At 40.0% G+C, this 27,231-nt stretch overlaps 1 protein-coding gene across 1 annotated transcript; it reads right to left on the bottom strand.

Annotated features, from left to right (window-relative positions):
• Window positions 1-9,615: 9,615 nt before the first annotated feature.
• KLHL42 (kelch like family member 42) lies at window positions 9,616-23,102 on the bottom strand. The gene is made up of 3 exons (XM_010195599.2): window positions 22,207-23,102; window positions 14,861-15,054; window positions 9,616-10,449 (listed from the first exon to the last, which is right to left on the bottom strand). Exons 1-3 carry the CDS (start codon window positions 23,100-23,102, stop codon window positions 9,998-10,000), a joined length of 1,542 nt encoding a protein of 513 aa, XP_010193901.2. The 3' UTR covers window positions 9,616-9,997.
• Between the last annotated feature and the right edge of the window lie 4,129 nt (window positions 23,103-27,231).

The following is a 27,231-nucleotide window of genomic DNA, read 5'->3' as shown; positions in this document are numbered from 1 at the left end:
AGGAAATGGGAGAATGGGTGGATTGATAGACAGACACCTGCACAAAAGCAGTGTGCAACCAAAGCTAAATCTGCTTATCACTTTGTTGTACAGATACAGACCTTTTATTTTGAGGTACTTCTGTTTCTCTGTCTGTCCCCTCCTTTGAGTATATACTCCCTTTCTGTTGCTTAGCTTACTGCCTAGCTAAATCAATGCTGAGTGGTTTTCCTACGTCATGCAATTCTTGTTTACTGACCACTGTTCCATTGCTCTTAATGGACGGTACAAGCACGGTATAATTTCTAATCTCTTATCTAGAATACATTGCACAAAAACTATGTAGATTTGAGCTGGGAGAACTCCACTTCCACTCTGGAAGTGAGGCAAGTGTCTCACTATTTCTGTTCAGATAATACAGCTTGAGAGAAGCCTACGCAATTTAATTTGTTCCATTGACTGAACAATGCCTTCAAAGTTGCAAGGCATTCAAAAGAGGAAGATATGGAAAGCTGCTTAGTAAAATTTACAGAAATGCCTCAGAGCGATCCACTGGAACTTTTAGATGCGTAATTAGAAGCACTTAAAAAAAGCACTTCAGTGCTGAACTTACAAAACATGAATCCATTCTGAAGTGCTTAAAGCATTCTAGACCATGCTGAAAAACCTTTGTCCTTTTCTTCTAAGCCTATGTGTGTGTCTACTGAGTTGCCATTGTTGTATGTACCTGTGAACACTGTACTCTGTACCCCAATACATATTTTCATTGCACCAGAACATTTTCTCGACCTTTGTCTTTATTTACTTTTAAAGCACAAGTGGATTTTAATTCTGATAAAAAGATTTTAGTATTGCTGTGCACGGTTCCTGCTTGTTACAGAGTGCAGAACTCAAATCTCAAACTTGCTGCCTCTGAAGAAAATCTTGACTTCTGTTAAGACCTCCCACAGAAATCAGGAAAGAATTAATGGGCTGCTGAGTTCCTAATATGTCCCACCCTACGGCACCTGAAGGAAGTAGGTGTTAGACTGGCAGGGAAGAGCTTGACAGGTTGAGTATCCAGCTATTACTGGTGACTAACTAAGAGGCCTGAAGCCAAGGGAGTCTGTTCCCAATTAAAGCTGCCCTTTGGTGAAGAAGGCCTGGCAGAAAATTAGTGATTTTTCTGTCTGCCAGTGACTTAGGGGTCCCTGATCCCAGATGGGATGGAAGCATTTGCTGCTTTTTTTTAAACTTCTATTGACCATTGGAGGAATGAGGAGTTTGCTGACTGCTGGGCCCAGAAGGACTGAAAGAGTTTATGTTCGTGTCTGTTTATTTTGGACTTCAGGGGCCACATAGAGAGTGGAACTTTTTATGCAACACAGCTGGCAGAAGATCTCTCTGATTTGAGGGTGTTGGAGGGTAGATGGATCAACCAAAAATCCAGAAGTAAACAATGTCAGAGTATTACATTATGCTGCTAAGAAAACATTTGTTGTAGGGGCATTATGGCCACACTGGACAACAATAATCATGCTTCAAAGTAACAGTCTTTACAACCAGTCTTCAACCCACTGACCAACTGCCCTAATGAAATCACATTGCCAGTAAAGCCCACACCTAGCTCCCCACAGATAGGTACAACTATAGCAGGTTGATGGACACAGAGACACTGTTGCTTCATGAGCTGTTTTGTAAATACTCAGAGGACATGCCATTAACAAGATTCATTTGAACACTCTAGCAGCTGACTTAGAGAAAAAACAAGGGATTTAATACATAGGAAATGTACATTTGAACAGCTTGATTTGGTGTTACATGCAGACAGCTTGGGGTAAATGCCTTACTTTCTGAAAAAAACAGAGTTTGATTATCCCAACTAAAGCCTCACAAAGATTTTTTTTTTATTAAGCAAATAATGAAAACTAATTACATATACAAACTGAAGGGAGAAAGGACTATGTTTATTGTGAAATTTGCCAAGACAGAAGAGATTTGGGGTCAAGTCCATCCTCTTCCTTGAAGATTTCAACTCACTACTTGGGACACAACCTTATCTTTCCTGTGAAGGTGTAGCCTTGAGCTAGTTTGCTCTCAAACAGTTCCTGAACCTGTTTCACCTTGCATGGAATCTCAGCCAAAGTTCCAGTCCTGGTGCAAAAAATCTTTTGTATTTGTATATATTGGCAATGTAAAACAGGAATGATGCCTGTCTGTTCCACATAACTATACTCTGAAGTTTTTTGAGTGTGGTATTATATTGCATGTGAGAGAAGGATCCAAATGCCTATGTACAAGATTTTTTTTTGAGGTAACATTTCATAAACAAACAAACAAACAAACATACATACATCTCACCATGATCTAAAGTAAAATATTTCAACTTCTCATATCACATTTCTTGGCACAAACTCCCATAAATTAGGGCACACAAAAGTGCACTGTTGTTCAGTCTTGAAGTATCAGTAATGTTTACTCAGTGACTCCTCAACAGAATAATTGTGGAGATGTTCACCTTCTCCCCAGATATTCTTAGGAAAACACCATTCTCCTGACTACTTTAGAGCCAGTATGTTTGAAACACTTGTGTTTACAGAGATGGACAATCCCACATTGAAATCCAACACAAAAAACACAGATGAGGCATATCAGAGATCATATTGTAACAAGATTCTCCAAGACTTCAGTCTATGCCTCTTCTTTCATCAGCCAATTGTACAGTTAATATCTCTTCAGATTCTTTTAGAATTATCTAATTTGCTGAAATATGTGCCTAATTCAAAGCTGGTTCTTCTTATTAACATCAAAAGGCTTTGGGGATCAGGCCCTATTGAAAAAAAAAAAAAGTCTTTCTAAAAGCCTATTGTGCATTTGCTATTTGGTACACAATAGGGCTTCTGTGATTCCTCTCTCTGCCCCACCTATTATTATATATAGTTAGTAGATAACATGTCATTAAAGAGTCATAAATGTCAGTCAGAGAGTCATCCAGAAAAGCTGAAGGGAGGTTTCTTAGTCTGCCAAGTAGCAGGTCTGATAAGGGATCACCTGCCCAAGCAGTGCATTCCTACCTCACCACGAACATTTTCTTCCAAATGCACAGATGCCCTGCCACAAATTATTGCAGTTGAAAGGGTCTGAGTTACAGGGGGAGACATGTGAAGAGGGAAAAAGGAGTTGTTATTTTAAAACCATGTAGAACTTCTTCTGCCTGCTTTTGCATTTGAAAATTCCTTATGTCTGGAGGTTAGAGAATAGCTGTTCCTAAGCATCTGTTTTCTGACTTTATTGCCACTCCTACTGCCCAAACTCATGTTTTTATGGGATTCAGAGCAGTTATCAGCAATTGATAATTTACAATTGAAAAATACGTATTCTCAAATGACACAGCTCTTGTCTTCACGGTAAATCAATGGCCTACCTGTAAAAGGACAAAATTTCAATTACATCCAATTAAAAAGGCAATACAATGTGATACCAGGCACACATAATATCCCTAGTAGAAAAAGAAAATAGTAATAACAATATCCAAAGATGAAAACAGAGCCCTTCTAACATCATCTCCCAAACCACCGTTCATTTACAAACTTTTTAATCTCAGTGAATTTAACCTCAGTGAATTCAAGTAAAACTTGAAATCAGTCAGAGTTCCAAAGGAAACTAAGTAACATCACTTTTTACATTTTAAATCCTGCAGAGATGAAGTGGCATGCTTGAAGAGCTACAGATAAGATTTTGCTACCCCTTACACTGCACAAATCCCCTATATTGTGAATATTAACTACAAGAAAGTACTCAAAACTCCTCTGTGACATTTTTCAAAGCATGCCCAATAGAAGCAAATCAGGAAGTTTATAGACCAAGTCATTCTGAAGATGCAAAAACTTAAATTTAGAAAGATTCTTGGAAAGAGGATTTTGGGTTTTTCTAACTATAGAAGGTGAATGTAGATTTCCTTGGAAAACATCATCTGAGAAAAAAACACATCACACGGAAGACATGGATGGATCTGTGTATCCTTGGATAAGTTAAAAGGATATCACAAAGGGGAAGAAGAGGAAGATCAAAACCTACACAGCAGTTAAGTTTCACTTTGAAGTGTAATATTCCCTGAAATTCCCTACAGAAGGGGTCTTTATTACTTTACTTGCAGGAAAGTAAACTTATTTACAGGAATCTTGGACAAGAAGGGTTGCACATAACTACAAGAGATAAGCAGCTTCCAGCATAAAGGAGGTTGATAGTTGCATCAGAAATCTGATTTCTGAAGTGCTTTGTGGACTGACAGTGTCTCATAAATCAAAGTTGAGTTACTGTACAGTAGAAGCAATGCATTATAGGTTTGTCCTGGGAAAGGAATTTGGGACTTGCAGTATAATATAAGCTATTATATGATCAGCTTAGCCTCATCTAAGAGTGTCAGTAGTTTGGGGTGCTCATAGAGGGTAATACTGTGATAAGGGCAAACACAAGGCAGTGTTAGAACAGCATGTTGGCAGAAAAATGACAGAGCTGTGGCTGGATCAAACCTTCAAAGGCAAAAGACAGTGAGTCAGAGTAAACTAATTTCTGAAAATTATTTATAAAGGGTGTCTTATCTTAAGACACACACACCCTTAAAAACATCTGGAAAATATCAGAGAGTGGAAAAACAACAACAGATAAAATAATCATAAATTTGAATGGAAAAATGGAGTGAGGGAGAGAGAATTCAGAGAGTTTGCGTTCACTACTGAATCTGAAATAATGATTTAATTACCAATAAACAGGAAATATCTTTGCTGAGGTGCTGAACATCTTTTTTTCCTACTGAAGCATATATGAGTTGAAGATGTGTAGCACATCATATAACTAGATACTTTAAAACTGGAAACTGAATAATCTTCTTTCCATTCAAAAAATACAGTAATTACAGTGATTTCTTCTCTAAGAGATAGCTCGTATTTCAGAAACAAAATACATTTCATTCTTCTAATTACAATAAAGAAACTGAAACTTGCTTTAGAAAATACTGATCTTGCTAGGATATAACAACATATATTTAATGGTAATGTCAATACTTTTCTAAAATAATCAACATACGACATGTAATCAGGATAGTGATTGTGAAGCTGTGAATGTACGATCCCTATCTATTCACAAAATGCACTCTCCTTTAGGGGGGGAAAAAAAAAGAGATTACACTACATTAGGCTCTAAGTTTATTAGACAGAAAACATACTCTGAGAATGACAGTGTTAACGTTGCAGAGAAAGACTCACACACTTTCTGTATCTGAGGGCATTGGTTCTGGTTCCTCAGCCTTACCGTGGGGATGGGGAGCCACCCTTTGGTCGTTACTATAAATGCAAAATCAATGACACGTACCACAGATGAATGCTTCTGCCCTTTGAGTAGGGATCTTGGTAATCACTATATAAATTCGTTGGTTATACTGACATACTGCAAGGATTGTCACTGGTTTAACATCATTTACAGTATGTATCTTACCTTAGAGGGACAATAGGGATGAGTAATCTCTGCTTGTGTAGGGCTCTGACGTGTTAATTGTTATTACACACTGTGCGTTCCGTTCTCTCTCACATTACTGATACAGACCAGTTTCCACAAACTGAATGTCTGTAGCATCATTTTTCACTAAAATGAGGATTAAATGAAACAAAACATTTGTAGCTTCTCTTCCAAGAGCCCAAAATTGAATAAATGATAAGGTTCAACCTGAATTACAAATTACTTTATTTTTTCATCCTTGTGACTTCCAGTCACAGATCAGTGTGAAAAGCAGACTAACAAATAGGAAAGACCAACAAACTGCTACCATATAATTTCAGTGAGACAGTCTGGATACTGATGTAGAAAATCAAAATCCTCAAAGAGTGGAAAACACATATACTAAGCCAAAGAAAGGTTAAATGACAGGGCAGAAAGGGAAAATGATGGAAATTGGCCAGGGAGATTAAAGTTAAAACTCACACAACTCTTATTTCACATTGAAAACCACAACTGTTCCCAGAAAGGAAGTAACAATTATGTTCTCTCTTAGCCTTGATGTGAGCAGCCTTCTGAAACACTTCTCTGTTTTATGAGATGAAATTAAGTTCACAGAGTTTTTTATTTACTCCTCCCTCAGGACTTTGGAGGCTGTTGTTCTTTCTTTCGTCTTGGGATCATCCTCTACTATCGTCAGCTTTTGCTGGTCAGTATCAAGTGGGATCAGTTCACAAAACAAAGAAGATGAATAGTGGATATGTAAGCAGTGGATAAACCAGACATAGCAGGAGAGCATCAGTTTTGAATTTGGATACAGACTTGGGAACAGTAAAACTAAGAAACTTAGACAAACTACAGGCTATTATTGACAGGAAGAGAGGAGAGGAGAGGAGAGGAGAGGAGAGGAGAGGAGAGGAGAGGAGAGGAGAGGAGAGGAGAGGAGAGGAGAGGAGAGGAGAGGAGAGGCTGGAAATAGTGATCACAATGAGATTACTAGCTGCCTTCTATACTGCCACATCATTAAACAGTTTGAAAAGAATCATAGAATGATAGAATGGTAGGGTTGGAAGGGACCTTTAGAGATCATCTAGTACAAAACCCCTGCAGAAGCAGGTTCACCTAGATTAGATCGCATAGGAACATGTCCAGGTGGGTCTTGAAGACCTCCAAGGAAGTAGACTCCACAACCCCTCTGGGCAGCCTGTGCCAGGGCTCCCTCACCTGAACAGTGAAATAGTTTTTTCTTATATTTAAGTGGAACTTTTTGTGTTCCAGCTTCATCCCATTACCCCCTGTCCTGTTGCTAATTACTATAGAAAAAAGGGATGTCCCAACCTCCTGACACCTACCCTTATTTATAAATGTTAATAAGATCTCCCCTTAATCTCCTCTTCTCCAGACTAAACAGCCCCAGTTCCCACAGCCTTTCGTCATATGATAGATGTTCCAATAACCAAGCAAGTGGTTACAATGAGAATATATGTACTTCACATGCTCAAGATATCTTACAAACTCTAAACTACTACACTGGAGAAACCATTTGTGATCTCCCAAGACAAAGATTCCTACTCAGGTGCTACATTTGGCAATGAAGACTCAACAAAATGGAGTGATCTTTCCAAGACCACATGGTAAGTTAAAAGCAACATCAGGATAACATAGAAATTTCTAGTTGATCAGACTCCAAGGCCCCTTGGTCTAAGCTTGTATTATTGTCATGCAAAAGAAGCTTACCTGTCCTTAAATTGAGGATCTTTTATCTCCCACTACCAAAAAGAGCACCCTGCATCACTGAACAACAGTTCAACTGGCTAAAAAGAAGGTTTAAAATGATTAGTTTTCCTTGTCTAAAAGGATTGAAGTTGCCCAACAGTGACTTGTGTTAAATATTAGTGATAGAAAGGAAATGAAAAGGGCATGAGACAGTGATTACAGTGTTTGTTTTTTTTCCAGAGGTATGAGGGCCACTCATATTTCACACTTTTCTGTAAAGTACTTTCTTTAAAAAATAAGTACTTATTTCAGCCTGTAGTAACACAGTCCAATTGTATTATTACAGTCTGGTGTTATCACTGAACACCAGTTTTGATTTGTGATTGTAGCACTGTTAGATGTCCATCTTTCTCTTCTACATTTGAGCAGGCTCTCAATGTGATCACTTGATCACTGGAAGCTGAAATCAACACACAGTGTGGAAAAGCCTCTTGTAAAAAAGAGTAACCACACTTAAAAGACATCATAGCTTTTGGACTTAAGACTGCACTAAGAAATGAATGGTTTTGAAAGGACTTGATTAGATATACTACACTGTAAATCTGGGAGTGATGGGTTTTCAGTTAATTTGCTAGGCAAGAGAATGTTGCAACTCATGTGTGATTCTCTCTATCAGTATCAATCTGAGTTGACTTATGGATGACTGAAGGGTACTAAATCTGGAACTGAAAAGAAATGAAAAAAGGCAAATAATATAATGTGACTGAGATAATTTACCACCAGGCAATGACAACCTGCTTATATTTATTCTAACAGATTTCTGAAAGAGGAATCTTATGAAAGTCATCTTACTTCTTCACTGCAGAAGAGTTACTGTTCGGTCTGATACTGCTGTCAAAACACAGCAGCTGCTTAAGGCTTTGCATTTCCAAGGGAATAAAAGCTAACACATAAACATGGACTTAATTAAATTTATGCATACAGCTGAGTGGTAGACACTAGTTTGGACTGAGGCATAGTATGCTGTCAGGCTGCAAAAATTCCATCTAAAAAGTAAATTGTGAATATAAAAAATATCAAGCTTCATGTCCACCTGTATCCTAAAAGGGTTCAAACCCAAATGTCCTCACTCTGGATGAGTTTCATGGGATTTTCTATTTGGGTTGCTATGCATGATCAGAAGCACTAAAATTATACACCTGAGCACTGTACGTGTGAACGGTAATTGGCAAGGCACTTCAACTCTAATAACTTTTTTTGTCAGTACTGATTTAATTCAAAACCATGGAAAAGTAGGGAGTTAAAAAATGGTTTTCCTGAGGGAACCATTGCTGCCTCCTTCTCCTCCTGAACAACAGGCACTTATCTTCAAAAGAAGAGTCAAATTCCTAAATTCCAATGAAGGAGGAAAAAAACCCCAAAACAACCAAAGCCCAAAAGTCATCTCTACACATGGGGAACCTGTTCAGGTGAATTAAATCTTTTTTTTTATCATGCAGAGAAACAGATGGTGAAGAACCAGCATCCCTGTAATGTGTTCTGCCATCTAATCTGGTTATCTTCTCAAGTGAAAATTTCCCGCAGTGTCATTTCTTGTTGTGAGGACAGACGTTCCCTACCTCAGCAGTTGCCTTTAAGAAGATGCTTACGAACTTGTCAGGTACAAAACAAAAAAGGGCTAATCATGACTATAATTCTCTCAGGCAATATGTAGGAACTGAGAGTAGTTCGCAGAATTTCTATTCCTGAATCCCCACAAAAGAGTATTCATGGTGACAATCTTACAGTGCAATTTGTAGAGACTTTGAGTCGCAAACTTGGAGTAACATCTATCAAGCTCCCGGTAATACAAAAAAGAGCCAATATTTGAGTGCATTTGCTTTGGGAGGGTTTGGCAATAAGTCAATGAATCAACCCCTCCATACTAAGTGATGGATGTCCTGGATGGCTGTTATCAAGCAGGATGCACCAGAATAACCACTGTATGTGCTTATGTACATTTTCCTAACATGCAGCTTGTTGCTAACTATAAAATGATCTTTAACACTCAGAACTACAGAATACAAGGTAACTAAAAACCTTTCTGAAGATAAGCAAAATTTCTCCATTTGCCTTTTGAGCCTTTTTACCTCCATCTTAACAGTAGAAACAGACACTGCCCACTTCCATGAAAAGAGCATTCTAGTATCCAACTAGCAACCATAAGCCTCTAGGCAATTCCTTCCAGTCCCTGGCAAAGTATTTAATCTCAATTCAGGGGGAGCTGTAATTTCTTGAGAAACAAGAACCTGCACCTTTGAGAATCTCAGGTTTTACTGCAGAAAAGAGAAAAATGTTATGGTATAAACAATTTCAAACATTGTGCATTTGACAGAACACAGTTTGAGTAAAAACTGTATTTTAAAAGAAATCATTCCCTTTGTGATTTTTATTATACTTATTATTTCCTTTATTGATTTATTTTCACATTTACCATGTATATTTCTTGCTCAGCTTCTATACCGTCTATTAAGACAGAGAATAAAACTAGACTGATCAGTTTTGCCTTTGGAATTCCTTTATCAGTTACCAACACAACGATTTTACGTTTAAATGGCAAACAATACTTGGTGAAATTTTAATCCGAAAAAATTATATCTTTGAACTGAAATCATAAAACTCTCTCTGGAAGTATTTCTCTCAACATTGGACTTTGCAACTTTTTTAAAAAACACAGTGAGTATTTTGTGCCTACATTATGCAAACATATTACATTCTGAAAATTGAATTATTTAGAGGGAGGAATATCTCTTCCAAGAACGATTAATAAGCTGAAAAGAAAAATCTGATGCTGTTACACTTCTTGCACAACAGGCAAATACATAGAACAGATCAGCATATTTTGTCCAAAGGCTGGAAAGCGTCTTAGTGACTCCCAACTGTCCGTAAATATATTATACTTAAGAAAAACACGGTGCTCCAAGCTTGTGGACAGAGTAATATCCCTACTCAATATATAGACTCCATCGTTGTGGAGAGTGCAAGTCAAGTTGAGACCCGATTTTAACATGTTCTCTTTGAGGCAGAGCCATTCTTTGGTAGCAATGTTGTAAGACTGTACAGTTAACATATCCTCACTTTGGTTGGATCTTTGGTTGGGTCCAAGTTCATGAATACAACCCCCTACCAGATATATAGTTTCTTCAACAGAGAGCATTTGTTGTTTGCGAACATGGACATCACAAAGTTCAAAGTTGGTCCAGGAATCAGAAGTGGGACAGTACTGCAAAATGTTCATATTCCTATCTGAAACAGAGAGGAGATATTTACAAACAAATACATACATTAGAAAGTACTCCTGCAAAAGGATTCTGCTTCCCTAAGAACTCTATCATCCATTATTACAGACTGCTAATGCATTACAGCACAAAAGCATAGCAAATAAGAAATATTGATTATTGAGAACTGCAACTCTTTGTCCTTGACAATAAAGTTTGAATGTTCTGTTCCTTTGCAGAGCAAAACATTAAGCTACTTCGGTCACAGCACATGATGTAAATTGTCTGAGGATGCAGATTTTAGCAGAATAATCCCTACCATTTAACGTATGCTTTTAATTTTGCTTCCAATTGATATGTAAGATTTTTTTTATGAAACGGCAAATGGAGCGATATTCTACTCTCCAACAGTGATCAAAGATGAACCAAATTATTATAAAGACAGTATGCTTTGTCACATGAAGATTTTTCATCCAAGCTTAATTTTGATACTTTGCTTTTCATTCCATAAATCAAAGTTTTACAGAATAAAACTCACAAAGCTAGTTACATTTCAGTAAGTGGCATGGATCACCCAAAAGTACATCTTCAGTACCTTATAAAGAGAGAAACACACATTGTCAAAATCATGTAAGAGTCAGGAACGCTGTGTTCCAGGATCAGACAGAGGCACAGAAAAAAGCTGAAGCCATATCTATACTTCAGTTACAACTCAGTAGATGCATATGTTTGCAGTAATGTTATTCTGTGAAACAATACCACCCTGATTTATGGTTCAGTGGAGACCTTGGCTGTGTGTAGGGGTTCACTAAATTAACACAGAATGCACAGGACTCATTAGCTAGTAAATTCAGTTTCGGTCTCTAGAGACCTGAGCTTAAATCCAAACTCAAGTGACAAGCAGCAACAGGCTTGCAGATTCCAGACTAGTCTTTTAACAAAATCTGCTTCATATTACAAGTCTATTCTGCATGACAATCTCCAGATGAGCTCTCAAGTGGAACAGCAGACACTAACTTACTGACAACTTATGTAAGGGCACAGGTATAAATAGCAGTAAATATAACTAACTGGATTGTCATGAACAAAGGGCATTGGCAGCATGATTAGAGCGGTGCTGCTATAGCATTTTCTTGCACTCCAACGATTTTCAGTCATTGTTTACTACTTTACTCTGCCTTCTTGAACGTCTACTCTACTTTAGATAACAGAAAAAAAAAAAAAAGAGAAAATATCATGGCAATGCTCTATAAAATTGCTGGTCACAGCTCTACATATAGATGATCTTTATTGACAAAAAAATGTATCATTCTTGGACACATTAGAGGTTTCTATGTCTGTCTATAACATATCTTTCCAGGTAAAACGTAGTATGGTTTGAGAGGTGGCGAATGAAATGGAAGTATATTGCAATATAGCCCTCATTCGCTCTGTCCGGAGTCTGCGTCTTTTAAATTCACCACAACATAGCAAAAAAGTAATACAAAACTTGAACATCATAGTATCTGACATGGAGTTTCTATTATGATCTTGGTTCAAAAGTGAAAGCTGAGAACTGAAAGAAGAGTCTTTATTCAAGAAGTGTCATTATAATTTACAGGGGGAAATTCTAGATCTTACCGGCTTTTGGAAAGTGCAATCTCAGGAGACGGCTCTGCATAGGTCACAAAAATAGCCCACAAAACCTACCAAAACTGTGGCATATGCAGAAATACTAAAAATAACTTCAATTACATTTACATATTAATTACTATATGTGTTTTGTTCAGTGAATGTAGTAAAATAATACATGAACCTCAGCACCTCCTACATAGTTAGCCCTTAACACTCTTTTAGGAAAGGATCTAGGGAAAGACAGAGGCCTGAAGTAGAACGGCAGTCCCCTAAGGGGTGGAAGAAGCAAGAGGTAATTCACTGACTATCCTCCTTCAGTTGAAACCACAGGCAAACAGGACTAAATAAGGAGTTCAATGCAGGGCAGCAGTCCTATCTACACACACTTTGTTAAGGAGTTCTAAGGGGACAGGATCTGCATCAGCAACATGCTGATCCATGATACCAGGAGTAGGCAGCCTGAAGAACAAACAGCAGAAGCACCAATAAAAGAACTTGCAAAGTGGAGGAGATGTAGGAGAAAAGGTGATACTCCCATAATCATGTAGCACTATTAAGCAAATCAAGGCTTTTCCTTCTTACCTCTTCCATCCAGATAAAAATGACAAAACTCTAACTCCAGTCTCTAGAGACAAGTCTTCTCATAACTCTGTTTCAGTCCCTTCTCCTTGTTCTCAAATCTCTTATCTCAAAGGACACTTCCACTTGGGTCTGACTTTTACAGCACAACGAGTGTTGGGTGCCTTTCAGATACCTTTCAGTTCTAGTGCCAGCCATCAGTGAGTACAATGCACCCCAACAGGTCCTTTAGTGTGGACAAGCAGAGGACTAGGACCACAGAGCACACCACAGCATGGCCCTTCATCTTCCACACAAGCACAATGATATCTTTTATTTTCCTCAGTGAAGCCACAGCTTCTGGGTCAGAATGGAGCAGACAAAATGCTTTTGAAAGTTATCATTACCACAAGGACCATGAGGGAAGTGAGTTTTTTTACAAACCTTCTAATGATTCAGGGTTAAATTCTGCTCAGACACTAGAAGGGACAGTTTGTTCTAATGTCAATATAGTTTTGTCTGCAGTACTCTCTGTAAAAGTCAGTCTCTCTTCCAATTTTATTTGCCATTAGAAAAAATAAAAATAAAAAACGAAACTACTGTGGTCAAATGAAGCGGGAAAAGGCCTGGAGGTAGCAAATCCCAGTAAGCAATGAACACGTGACATGGAAAAAACAATTGAGTTCTAAAACTCTGAGAAAACGGTATTCCACCCAAAGAATCGAACTATGTGGTTAAGGAATGAACAACATGGGAGCTCTTTTAAGTGGCTTGCTTTTCCACTGGATAAAGTAATTGTCAGGAGAGAATGCAATTTCAAATCTTTCCCTCTGTACAATATCCTCAGAAAACAGGGTATAGAAATGAAGTAAGTTAAAAACGTAGGTTCTTGCTTAAGATTTTGATTAATTATTTCTTAATTTCAGAACTGAAAATATTACCTAGAATTTAAATTTGTGTGTGAAACACTGAAATGTGACAGTGAAAAGACAAAGACACTTCTTAACATATGACAAATACTAACACAGACAGACATTTTTTGTTGTATTTTTCCCTTCTGGCAGTCTGATGCAGGTATTTAAAAAGTAAACAATTATGTAGCTATTGGGATCTTTCTTTCTACTGTGTGATGAAAATCTAAAAAACAGAGGGCTGAAATGGATGCTGAAGTACCCACCAGTTTGTTCCCTCAGAATAACAGAGTCTCAGGTCTGTGTAGGCACTGAAAAAAAAATCCCAAACCTGATTCCTTTATGGTACAGCTATTTTTTTTTGTTTGTTTCGTCAATTGCTTTTTACCAGTGACTTATTTCCACATGTTTTAGACTGTGTTGCCATTCAGTGGGACCTCAACCGTCTTGAGAGCTGGGCAGAGAGGAACCTCAAGAGGTTCAACAAGGACAAGTGCAGAGTCCTGCACTTCAGAAGGAACAACTCCATGCACCAGTACAGGCTGGGGGTTGACCTGCTGAAGAGCAGCTCTATGGAGAGGGACCTGGGAGTCTTGATTGATAACAAACTAAACATGAGCCAGCAATGTGCCCTCATGGACAAGAAGGCCAATGGCATCCTGGGATGCATCAAGATGAGTGCGGCCAGCAGGTCGAGGAAGGTTCTGCTCCCCTCTACCCTGTCCTGGCTCAGTAGTACTCCTCACATGTGGAATACTGTGTCCAGTTCTGAGCTCTCCTATTCAAGAGAGACAGAAAACTTCAGTAGAGTCCAGAGGACTACAAAAATGATCAGGGGACTGCAACATCTCTCTTATGAGGAAAGGCTGTGATACCTGGGGCTGTTTAGCCTGGAGAAGTCTGAGAGGGGACCTTATCAACACTTTGCAATACCTAATGGGTGTGTCATTTTTCTGTAGCACCCAGTGACAGGACAAGAGGTAACGGCCACTAGCTAGAATACAGCAAGTTCAACTTGAAGATGAGGAGAACTTCTGTCCTGTGAGAATGAGGGAACCCTGGCACAGGCTGTCCAGGAAGGGGGTGGATTCTCCTTCTTGGAGGTTTTCAAAACTCACCTGGACCTGTTCTTGTGTGACTTGATTTAGGTGAACCTGCTTTAGCAGAAAGGTTGGACTAGATGATCTCTAGAGTTCCCTTTCAACTCCTACCATTCTGTGATTCTGTGAATGTTTTAATGAGTATTATGCAGATTTCTACATCAGTTGAAAAGACTTCCTGAAAAATCCAAGGAAACAATCTGGGTCCTAGAAATAATCAGGTAAAAAAAAAAAAGTGTAAAAGCAAGCTTCCTACCTCGTGTAGTGTATCCTCCAATAACGTAGATCTTGCCCTTGCATTCACAAGCTGAGAATTCTGCAAGAGGGTTTGGCATTGATGCTACGAAATTCCACCAGTCATTTTCTGGGTTATAGCACTCCACATTGGAAAGGGATTGACCACCGATGGCATAGAGCTTTCCGTTCACAGCCACAAGCTTAAAATTGGACCTGAAAGAAAAGACTGCAGCATTGAAATAGATTGCATAGATGTACATAAAAATATAGCAAAGAAAGTTCTTCCTGTGCAGGCTCCAACATACTCATCATTGCTTACAACTTGTACCATTACTTCATATATTACAGCAGCTGAACTCTTCTGTGGAAGGCCAAAATTCTGTAATTACTTCAGACAGTAACCAGTGACATTCTGGATGTTAATGATGTTGATGTTGAAACTGATGAATATTTTATTTTGGATTTCAATCTGCCTCAGTTTGAGCTCTAAATGTTTGGTTACTTAATGTGTTCAGTAGATGTCTCCTTTTTACAAGGCTTTTAGTAAAGTGTTTTTAGAGAGAAAAACATGTTATATATACACACACTGAAGGATATTATTTTAGTTAAAATTGCAGAAATTTCAAACAAGACTTGATGAATGCCTAAGAATGTGTACATTTTAGTCTGTAACACAGAATCTCTTTAATAACCCTAATAAACAGAAGCTTAAAGCAATATACATTGAAACATGTTCTGCAAAAGAAGAAAGAAAGAATTTCCTGTATCTTGTTCAGCATTAAACTACTAAATACATCCTCCATCCCACTGAAGCAAGATATATCTTTAAATTAATGTTCCATCCACAGCTGAAGAAAATACATTGCTCCCCACAGGCAATGCCCTGTTCTTTTATTTCTTATTCAATTCCAACACACGGTTACATTTCACACGTGGCAAAAGGGCAACTTTATAATTACTGAAGGACAAGAAGCCTTATATCTTACACTTTTAAGTTAATCTAGACAGAAACAAATGCTCTATGGATATTAAAGATACAGGTTTGTAGGAAGAAATTGGAGGACTCAAAGAGGGCTTGCATACTCAGCTATTCCTTCCAGCTGGTCTAATAACAGATGAGCTCTTCCACTCCTCAAACACAGTCTCATTGCCTAGAAAGGTCATTCCTTCTGTACTGGTGACACAAACTGAGATTTTACCACGAAGTAGCCCAATTAACTAGATGTGTGCGAGTCATTGGAGTGCACCGTTTCAGCATAAAGACAAAGGGGGAACTGAGTTATGTCTGTAAAATTGAAGAGGTGCTTTAGATGTATATTGGCCTGCTGAGCGGTAAAATGAGTTTCACTCTGCATGAATCCGGCATTCAAAACTTACCGCTAAGTAGTTTTGCAGGGTTTTGTCTGGACAAAATGAACCCTGCCTAGGCAGCAGACTGCCCTGCAAGTTCTTTTCATTAAATATATTTGGAAAAAGAATTTGTTTCCAGATGGAATCATTTTGTTCTTGTCATCCTGATATAGCTCTGGAAACTAAAACGCTCCTTTGAAGGAATTAATTGCTTCTTATTCTTTTTTTTTTTTGCTGACATTTATGATTAGGTCACTCTGTTCATCTCCTCTCTGCAGCAATTATGTTTTCCGTCTTAAGAGAATCCAGAATAACATGGCAATCAATAGTGGGTATGAAATGAGGATAATTACTTGCAAAACACTGTGATTTTTCAAAGCAATGTACCTGTTCTAAAAGTTATGGTGGAAAAAAACCCCACAAATTAACAAAGGCACCACATAATGCAAACGTATTTTCCAAGGAACTCTTGAAGTGTACTAGGATGTCAGTAACTCTGTGCCTGAGACAGAGATAGTGCAGGATTTTTGGCTTATAAAATGAGTTCACACACACATGGAGTGTTTCCTTCTTTTAAAATCTTCTAGTCACTATTTAAACATGCTAAAAGTTCTGCCACAGAGAACAAGAATTAACTGAGTGTGTAGCATCAGAATATTAAATGATCCCACATCAGAATGCAGGTTTCCTACTTCACACACGTTTCTCGTGTAGTTACTTGGTAATTGTGGTGCCTTACTATTTTATCTGAATGGAGGTAATTTGTCCAGTTCTTGCTTTTTGGCCTTCGTATCACAAAATTGTTTCTTTCAGCAGAGGGAAAAGATGTATCAGTGATGTATCAGATGCATCAGTGAAAGATGTACAGCACAACTTTCAAATTCAACTATTCTAGAAGGAGGCTACTTTAATTTATGTCAGTCATTTAACCACTTCCAACACTTGTTAAAATAGATGACATTCAGTGGAAGTTTCTCAGATTTATGGAAGACATTAACTATATAGTTCACTTCACTCAAAAGTATCCATTAAGTTTGGACAATGGCTCAATATGTTATGGAAAACTTCTGCCATTCACCTTTCCATGCCAATAACAGCAGGTGTTTTAATGGAAAGCGACCATTAGGAAATATTTAGTGTATTTTTACACTCTTTTAATGTGTTGGAGCAGCTGGAAACAAGGAAAGCAAACATTGAACAACCAGCCAGCTCTCCACAACTAACAGCTGTTCCATGGACTACAGCTTGGAAACAACAGAGTCGAACAGTCCATAAGATTCAACTGAGATACAACTCCACTCATACCAGTGAGTTATCTAAACTTGGGAGATCAGAAGTACTTACCAAATGGAAGGCTTTCTGTGTACCCTTCTTGTTGGGACAAGATTGGGTATAAATTGCCTTCTGACATTCCTCATGTCTTCTGAAAGGAATCCCAGGAACACAAGCAAGAGCAAGCTGTGGGGTTTTACTATAGTCCAAAATACGTTCTCCATTCAGTAAGACGAGCAGAAAGCATTGTATGCACAAAGGAATGAAGATAAACACACAAATGCAAAGGATCTAGAGTTCAGAGTATGCAGCTTTCCAAACAAAAGACAACATTCAACAACTTGCAAAAAAACCCTACATTGCTCCGGATTGCATTAAAGCCATAGATGTTATCTTTAGGAGACCACTACGAAAGTGACTATGAAGAGGACAGCGAGCATTCTTCTTGATCACTGACAGGCACCATTCATTTAGTACACAACAGTTAAAAGTTAGCATAGATATTAGAGAGGAGCAGCTAATTGTGGGAACATGTTACTTGGAAGGAAGGAGGTTTGAATCTGAGTTACTGGAAGGTTTCAAGAAGTTGTTAAGAGGTGTATTTGCAAGGTAAGCTTGGTCCTGCTGTAGAACAGGAGGCTTGAACTAATTAAACTGTGGTTCCCTCCTGACAAATGATCAACTTTAACCTTAAAATTTCTCACAAATCAGATGACTTCTTTATTCTAGAGTTAGAGCGTTAACAACAGAGATGAAGAATCATAAAAGCACAGTTATGAAGGCTACTCCAAAGCAGTTTACATTTTTTTGCATGAACCACTTTTTTTCCATCCTATATACAAGACAGCAAAGCACACTGCATCCAGCATTTAGTTCTGGAAGTGCGTGATACACTGATAGTAAATATGACATGAATATTTCTAACTTTAAACACTTTGAACAGTCTACTTCCCTCCAACATAGAGGTAAAAACCAATATTTTAAAAAACAATATTTAAAAATGTGGACAGAGAAGGTCTGATAAACTACTACCATTCCCCAGAAGCATCCTCTCCTATATTCCTGTAAGAGTCCTCAAACTGGCAGCAGTTCAGGGAGATTCCTCACAAAACCCATGTTCCACGTGCATGTGTATAAGCCCAGCCAGGGGCTTACAAGGGTCTTCCAAGCCTGGAAGATCTATACCTGCCATGAGCAGGAAGGTTCTGTAGGAAAATAAAAGTGGAATATACAGGTGTAACTGGCTCATGCAGTAGGAATCCTATGAGTGTACTCTTTTTAAAAATCCAATTTCAACAGACAGCATCGATTTAAAGAACAGTATGGAAAGGTATTCAAGGGCACTACTTTAAGAGTTTCCAAAATGCTTTGTTACCTTCTTGGCCCTCAAAACATCATGTCGTCTTGGGCAACGCTTATATGAAGTTTCTTCCTCAAAAAAGTCCAGGTCATTCTCTGAAAACACTATTCCAAGTACAGTAATATCTCTAGAATGAAAAGATCTAGAAACTGTGAACTGTTGTGGATTGTTGTAACCAGCACTAGATTTGGCCCTCAGATTGTGACAAGTTCCGGGCTCAATCACAGGCTTCCTACACAAGCCTGAGTGAATTATTTTATCTTCCTTGTGTATGCATAAATAGGGAATAACACTTTATTGAGCTTATGTGGGCATCACAAGAATAATACTCCGGAACTACCAATTGCAAATAAATTAGAAAGTATGGTAATAAGACCTCTACATCTAGAAAGAAAGCTAACAGCTATAACTTACACCAGAATGACTGCTAAGTACTCAGTATACATTGGATGGCTTTTGTCATCTACTTGGAAGCAAATTGGGACTATTTCATCTATGCACGTATACAGAATCCCAGCATCCCGGGACTCCATATTGCAATAATGGAAATAACGAAAGATTAAAATATCATAAAATTTATAAGGTTTGCTAAGGACAGGGAACTTCTTACATTAACAGCAATTCAGCACAATCACGTTCATAACTCCTCAGCTGTCTCCTGAGGCCACATATGGATCCATTCCTATTGGCCAAATCTAGACATTCTGTTGTCTGAAGTCGAAACCAGAATCTTCTCTCAAGGTATCTGAAAAACCCATCTATGGGACGTACTTGTATCAGCTGACAGAAATCCACTTGGCAGTCACATGATGTAATTCCTAAGCAGCACACTGTGCAACTGCCCTGCTTATTTTATCAAAGCATAACAAACTAAAAATACAATGTCAAGCAAACTGCAGATCTAATTGCAGCACATCTGTGTAGCAGGCAAGCATTAGTGTTGTCTGTGTTGAACGCAAAATCCCGGATCCTAAAAGTCTCCTTGCTTTTGGCTCCTGCAGCACAGGCCATTCCTTCCTGTGTTCTGGCCACCAAATGTCAAGCAGGTCATCAGAGAACTGAAATGTTATGTCAGACAGGAAAAAAAAAAAAAAAATACTAATTTCAGAGTTGAGAGCCCATGAAGATTTTAAAGTCAAAAACATGTTTAGTCAAGAGGTCAGTTTCCACAAAGAAAAACTTCCCCTGATGATCATTTAGGGAGCAACATACTCGCTGCTACCTTGCAGTCTAGGGACAGAAGTCATTCTGGGTTCTTTTTGGCCTGCAATAACTACCATGAAATGTAATATCCATTCTCATGCTGCTTCTCTGCAGGAAACGGTCAATGTAAAATCTTAAGCTAAGGAATACCTTGCTGGCACCTGTAATTGGCTTCAATATTAGGTTGGTATGACAGTCCAGTTGAAAATAGTAATGTAAGGAGGAAATATCCATGTGTTTATTTCAGATATAATAAAATATCCTAGAAACAATGTAAATCTCAGAAAAAAAAAACGAAAGGAAAGTGTCAGGGGAAAATGCTGATCTAGAGTTTGAACAGACAGGTCATAAGGCAGAAAAAAGGCCTCACTGGCCATCCTGCAGAATCATCACACATAACATCTCTCTTGCTATGTACATCACACAAGCCAATGCCAAAACCTCGAAGCTGATCAATGTGTGACTCCTATGTTTAATTTCCATAGGATATGCTGTGTGGGCTGACCCCACCATTCTTTTCTAATGAAGTAAACGTGTTTCAATTGTGCTCATGTAGGCAAGACTGCTGAAGCACGGATAGCTAAAACGTCTCAATTCCCACAGGCACCTTGGTTAAGACTGCTTATAGGCTCATTTTCTAAGAAATATGTAAGAAAATATGCTTCTTGTGTTTAAAAGATAAATGCTCGTTTTACAGCTGAAATCTTTCACGCCACCATTCCAAGACAACAGAAATACTGAAAAAGAAGTGTTTCTGATCAATTCTGATGACTGATTACAGAGGCAATGATTTCAGTGAAATTCTCATAATAATATGTAAAGTGGAAAAAAAACAAGCTGAAAGAGAACAAACTAATTTTAGGTCAATCCCTTGTTTTGAGGAGTTTAAGCTGGCAAGAGATCAACAGAGACTGGAACAGAGACTGTAGTTTTACTCCCCAGACACAAACCATGTATGCCAATGGTTTGGGTCTCTGCATGCCCCTTGAATTTACTGGATGGAGAAGAGAATTTCCATCCTACAGTGAATTTTAGCCTCCTTACTTGTTCCTTTTCAGACAGGGAAGATCAAAATTTAAACACTTTTTTTAAACAATGAAGTTCAGGTTAGACAACTGAAACATTTTGTTTCAGTGGTAAAAGGCTTTGTTTTGATAGCTCTGCAGAGTAATTAAGGTAGGGCAGCCACAACCTTGGCGAGGGACATGATCTGTCTCCTCCAGTCCACCTCAAGCCTAGCTCTCTATTACTCTTCAAAAATGCAAATTATACAAGTGTTTCCTCAATACTAACTTAAAGATGAACATCAAACAAACAACCAAAAGGATAAAGGAAAAAAGCAAAATGGTTGAAATGATGAACGAATCCCAGTATTCTTATAGAGTGAGAAATTCCTCACAATTTTCCCAAGATATTTCTGGTAAATATTTCACTGAAATCCAGGCCTATGAAAACTCAGATTTTTATGAAAATACAAACTTACAGAAAACAGTTTCAACTAAATTTTTCCAGTAGTCTGCAGCTCTAATAGAGTATATCCCCAACAACACTAGGAAAACTTGTAATCTACAGTACTGGAATTAAAATATGCCACAAAGTAGTAGACGAATTGTATCTCCTTTTTAAAACAAAACAAAACAAACTTTGGTAATTCAAAGAGAATTTCTACTATCAGCAAGAGAGTTGTTCAGAAAGGCTGTCTCCTTGTATACTACAATTTCAAGGAAAAGTGGGAGCCCACCACCAATACACATCGAGGATGACCACATGTGGTGGAGGGCCGCAGCAGTCCTCATCTGCCAACGCCTAGCTCATGTTCTCCCACAGCTGAGGCCTTACTCCAGCACCTACACAGCAAAGCCCTACCTCCCCTCACCCCTCCGTCGCCACAAAGGGAGTCTATAAACTGGAGTGAGGCAGCAGTGGTGTGCTGCGGCGGTGTAACTGACTGTTGCTGCTAAAGCCTAGCTTTGCCAGGCCTGCCTAACAACATGCTGTCAAGCCATCACCAGGCATCGTGGTCCTTCTCACTACACAATGCAAGAGACGTGGGTGTTTCATGGCACAGAGACAGGTCTGAATCACTTCTCGTAATGTTGGGCCTAGTCAACACCACGTGTCACAGTGGGGTCTATTTTGACTCTATACATGGACAGACATGTATAGCAGGGAAGGGTTACCTCTTCTGGTTCATTGAAGCCAGCTGACTCCACTCATTTAGGCAAGGGTTGTAACAATGGGCAGCCGAAATCTCCTGGCTGGTGATCCTGTAGCCCCCGACAATGAATAGGTAGTTGTCCAGCATCGCAGAGCCGTAGCCTCGGACATTCACCAGATCTGGCGGCAGGCTGTTGGCCAGAGGCAGCCAGCTCTCCGCTTCCTCATCATACCTCAGCATAGACCATGGAGCTTCCACCTGAGGGTCACAGGCTGGAGGCAGGCCTAGGGGAGAGGCACCCACAAAGTCCCCGATGGCCACAAGAGTGGCGGTGCCCCTCATCCGCCTCTCCTTCAAGTGCTGCTGGAGCGCATGGGGCAGGAGAAGGTGTGGCTGGGCATCGGGCCTCTGCAGCACTTGATGGTAATGGGTGGCCATGAAGTCCAGACAGGCATCATGCAAGTCCTGGAGGCCATAGACCTGAGCCAGGCGGTGCAGCTCGAAGCAGTTGCCCAGCCTCACCTGGGAGAGGAGGAGGCGGAGCAAAGGGGTAACCTGCAGGTAGGAAGCAGCCTCCACCAGTTCTTCCAGTAGCGGCGGCTCCTCATCGCCCCCCTCCTCCTGCTCCAGCCTGTCCAGGCAGGAAGTGTTGATGAAGTCCAGCACCAGCTCCAGTCCCAGCGCGCTCAGCCCGCCGCGAAGCAGCTGTTCCTCCTGGCCCTGCCCTGCCTCCCGCATGCCCGAGCGGTACAGGGCTCGGAAGTAGTCACTCTGCTCGATCAGCTTCCTCTTGCACACGGGGTAGCACTTGTCCCCCAGACGGATCTGCACCACCTCCTCCCCCGCACCGGCCCCATCTCCTTCTTCACCTTCCCCCTCCTCCTCCTCCTCCCGCCGCCGCCGCTCAGCCAGGGACATGGCTCACCCCCTCCCCTGGCTGCGCCTCAGCCGGGCCGCTGCCGCCTGCCGAACGCTCCGCCTCCGGAGGAGGAGCAGAGGAGCCGCGCCGAGCGCCGCCCGGAAAAATACGCTGGGACAGAACGGGGGAGGGGGGAGGTGGGTACCGCTGCGGCTCCGCTTGCTCCCGCCGCCGTTGCCTCCCTGCAAGGAGAGAGGAGGAAGGAAAAAAAAAAAAACCAAACCAAACCCGAAACAAAACCAAACACAGAGAAGAAAGGAAAAGAAGCCCTAAAAAGGCAATGTTGAAAGCTCAGGCGGTGTCCGGGCATCTCCGCGCTGCCCCCCGCGGCCATCAGCGCCAATCGGGGCTACCAGGCATCCGCATACCCACCCGCCCGCGCCCCTTGCGGGCAGGGGAGCGGGGAGAGGGGTTTTCATGCTAACGTGCGTGTCAGGGACGCGGTCCTGCGAGGTGCAGGGACAGGCAAATCCTGTGGCGGTTCTCCTGGCGCCAGTGGGACTGGGCCGGGGTGGCAGCTCCGACGGCGGCGGCTCTCGCCTCTCGCCATAAATGCACATCTGCATCTCTGGGAGGGGAATATTCTCGAACCGCACACGGAGGGAAAAAAAAAATAAGTAGTATGTGTACATGTATTTATGCATAGCCAGTGAGGAGGAGAGAGTGCTGCGGGCAGCTCGATGCCACTGGGGCATTCACTGACAACAATAATAAGAAACAATGAAAAGGGTCACCTTGCATATCTAGTACAGCTGAAGGATTTAGGAACAGCGTCCAACACATAAGTCTGCTACGGCCTCTGGATTCCTCCTGCATAAGTCCCTCCGTGTCTCAGCTCCGGTTTGGTGTATGAAGAGACTATAAAATCAGTTCTGCTACTCTGTCTTTTCTATTTAAAGTTAAGTTCCTGGAATAGGACATCTATGTTTTCCATGAGAGTGATCTGCATACCAGGGCCCTGAGTTTGTTTGACGTGAAAAGGAAAGAGCAAATTAACAACTGAGCTTCTCGGTCATGTGTAAAGTGACTGCTTTGCTGCTTGCCTTGTTACATTCTTGAAACATAATGACAGTCCTTTATTTAAAAAAACCCAAAAAAACAAAAAACCCCGAGCTGAAACAGATGAGGACATCTACCATCCTGTGTATTCCTACATGACAATGCTTAACATCAAAGCTCTCAAAATGTATTTTGTATTTTTTATCTATATAAATATTTCCTTCACTTTGTGTATTGCAGACAGTGGAAAACCTTTTTCTTTAGCAGTAATGTGACTCATCTCCAGTTACTGCAGATTTCTTAGTCTTCAGACAACTCCCTATTTCCACTACTCTGAAGGGATCATTTCCCCCAGCTATTAAAACCCTTCATGGTGTTATTAGGCAATTTCTTTTTCTTTCTGTTTTAGAGATTTGGGTTTTGTTGTTTGTTTTTTTTTGGGGGGGGCGTATTTTGGTGTTTTTTTTAAGGGAGACAGGGTTGCTTGTTTTTCAAAATTTACTCTGTGAAATGATTCTCTCATCTTGCTTTCAAAGGGCCCATTTCATGTTCTGAAATTCTTTTACATAGGTTTTCAGCCAGTTCCAAAGAGCTCTCTTCAGCAGCCATAGTCGCTAGCTAGGTCACTGTCACCTCTCATTTCCTCTTTCCTACTAATGTTATTCACTGTTTACTTGTGTTCCTCTCTCTCCCTATTTAATTCATTTTCAGATTCCACTTTCCTGATTTCTGTTCTTGGTGAAGTGCTACATCACTTGACTTTTTGAGTTCCTTACACCAAGACGAAGCTTGAGTAGGAGCATGGGCTTTTTTTTTTCTCTGCCTCAAGTTCAGTCTTGAAAGGATCATCACATACAACAAGAGTCTTACCACCTCAATAGGAGTCCAACCCATAGTTCCTTCTTGTAGTTTAATACCCACAGGCAGACATCTGCAGCAATTGTAATAATTCATACTCCAGAGGTAAACAGAGAGCTTGTGTCTGTCATGGCCATTAAGCTCCCCTGTTGGAATACAGTATGATTGCCAAAATGGTGGTATGATTGCCATCTTTAGACATCTGCTTTGGAGCCTCATATATTTGATGTATTGGTAAGCTAGCTCTTAATTGGCAAGTGTTGGGTTTTTTTTTTCCATGTAGTCAGTTATGATAAGTTCTGTTCCCTCAAAGTGTTGACACCACAGCCTAGATAGATGGAATATTTCTTCTGTTGCCTTACGTGCCTGTACCTGCCACTCTGCCAAGGATTTCAAGTCCTTCTTCCTCACAGTCCATGAGTCTGGATCAGATCTGTCATGTACTAGTAAGTATTTTCTTCCTGCCAGCAAACTTTCGAGGGCACTTCTATAGCTTTCATCAGGAGCTGTCACATGCACAAGGGGTCAGCAGTACTCTGTTGAATAGCCACTTTTGCAAAAAAGACTAAATCTCTTTCCTTAACAAATTATTTTTACTAGGCTGATTGTCAGCTCTCTGTGCTTTATCCAGGCTTAGGACTGGGCAATTGTGTTATGTCAGAGCATGCTGATAGGACAATTCCCTTGTTTTTTTCACTTTGCTAATCAGTCTGCATGGTTTGCTTATATAGAACTTAGACTGCAAATGCACCAAGGCAAGGACTATCTTTTTGTTCCATATTTGTAATTTCATCTGTCTCCCAGTCCACAACTATAATATTTTGTGCTAAGATAAATAACACATACTATCATACTGGAGTCAAAGAAAAGGTCTTGTTGTTTCACCAGCAATCAGTTTGGTGTAAGAAATGTATTTTCTAGAGTTAAAATGGACCTCTAGTGCCGGAGTCGGAAGTCAAAATCTTTATTTAAGAGCCATGAAAGACTTGCATGATCTTGGAAACAAATATGAAAGGCTATCCATCATTCTTTTAAGAACATACTGAAGCACAAAACAACATGAAAACAAGTTTGCACCATGGTAAATATTAAATGAATGTGTGATAAAAAAACATACCCTGAAGAACAAGGCATTTGCTCAGAGAGGAAGACAAGGGTAACTATGCACAGCTTTTCAATACTTAACTTTTAGAGTTTGGCTTGTGGAGTAAAATCTTCAAGCTGTTTTAGATAGGTCAGATCTCCCTTTACAGTGCCCGAGGGATAAATTTATCTCAAGGAAAAGGATTCTCAAGTGCCAACAAATGGAGCAGGAAGGCATCAGAGAGTGTCAACAAGGGCTCTCTCACTCTAGAGATGCATTGGCCATTTCTGCTTGGGATTCAGAGTCTAGACACTTTTTCCTGTGCTTGGTGCCCAAACTATATTCTTGTAGTTAATGCCTGAATTATTTCCAAGGCCTAAGAGAGATCACTCTTTTCTTTTAGAAAGACTTGGAAATGGAAGAAGGTCTCTTATACAGCAGCTACATTGTAATAGACCATTCAACCATGATATGGAAAACCTAAGCTTCTGACCCTTTCTCTGCCTCTATATTTCTATAGCCCTGTTTTTTCCAGCATAGCAAAAGCAAGGAAACAGAGAACCAGGAGGAGCTGCTGCTGCTACAAAGATAGGAAAATCAAAGCCAGAGATAACTAGATGGAAGCAGCATGCTTTCAGCTTTGCGTGGAACTTGGCTCATGCTTCTTGATTGGCAAATAAAGCATATAGGGCTGGTGCAAGCCTGCTTAGTGTGCTAAGGCTTAAGCCTGCTTACTCTTTAGATAAACTTCAACTATTTAACACTGCTTAGATTTACTTAGGAAACCATGGCTGCTTGTTTTTTCTCTGTGAACCACTCAAGGGCTTTGTGTGGTAAGCTGGATGGGTCTCCAGATCGGTAAGTCTCAAGACACAGCAAAGAAGGGTAACAAAAGTAAATGTGACTGGGAATTGGAATGACAAATACTTTTGTTGGCAGGAAACCTGGTTTACGTATACATGGACTATAGCTTGAATTTCTTTGTGGGTCTAACCCAAGATCACACAAAAAATCTGCAGCAGAGCAGAACCAAACTCATAAGCACCAGTACAGTGCCTAAAGGAAGACTGGAGTAGTTTTGTGTTCATTTTAGGCAAACTTCTTGATTCAACACAGGGACACTGTATAATACACAAGTACCAGAAAGTAACATCAACCTGATTGCTCTAAGGAAAGGAGCATGTAGA

This window comes from Colius striatus, chromosome 1 (assembly GCF_028858725.1).
Source record: "Colius striatus isolate bColStr4 chromosome 1, bColStr4.1.hap1, whole genome shotgun sequence".
NCBI lineage: Eukaryota > Metazoa > Chordata > Aves > Coliiformes > Coliidae > Colius > Colius striatus.
The sequence above is the reverse complement of the archived record's forward strand: the minus strand, read 5'-3'. Positions and strand labels throughout refer to the sequence as shown.

Bases quoted from the DNA above. Each gene is read 5' to 3' on its own strand.
- KLHL42 (XM_010195599.2), bottom strand. From the start codon at position 23,102: ATGTCCCTGGCTGAGCGGCGGCGGCGGGAGGAGGAGGAGGAGGGGGAA. The intron at 15,055-22,206 runs GTAACCCTTCCC...CTTTTCTTTCAG, and splicing joins GCTTCAATGAACCAGAAGAG to GTCCAATTTTAAGCTTGTGG. The intron at 10,450-14,860 runs GTAGGAAGCTTG...TCTCTGTTTCAG, and splicing joins TGGAGGATACACTACACGAG to ATAGGAATATGAACATTTTG.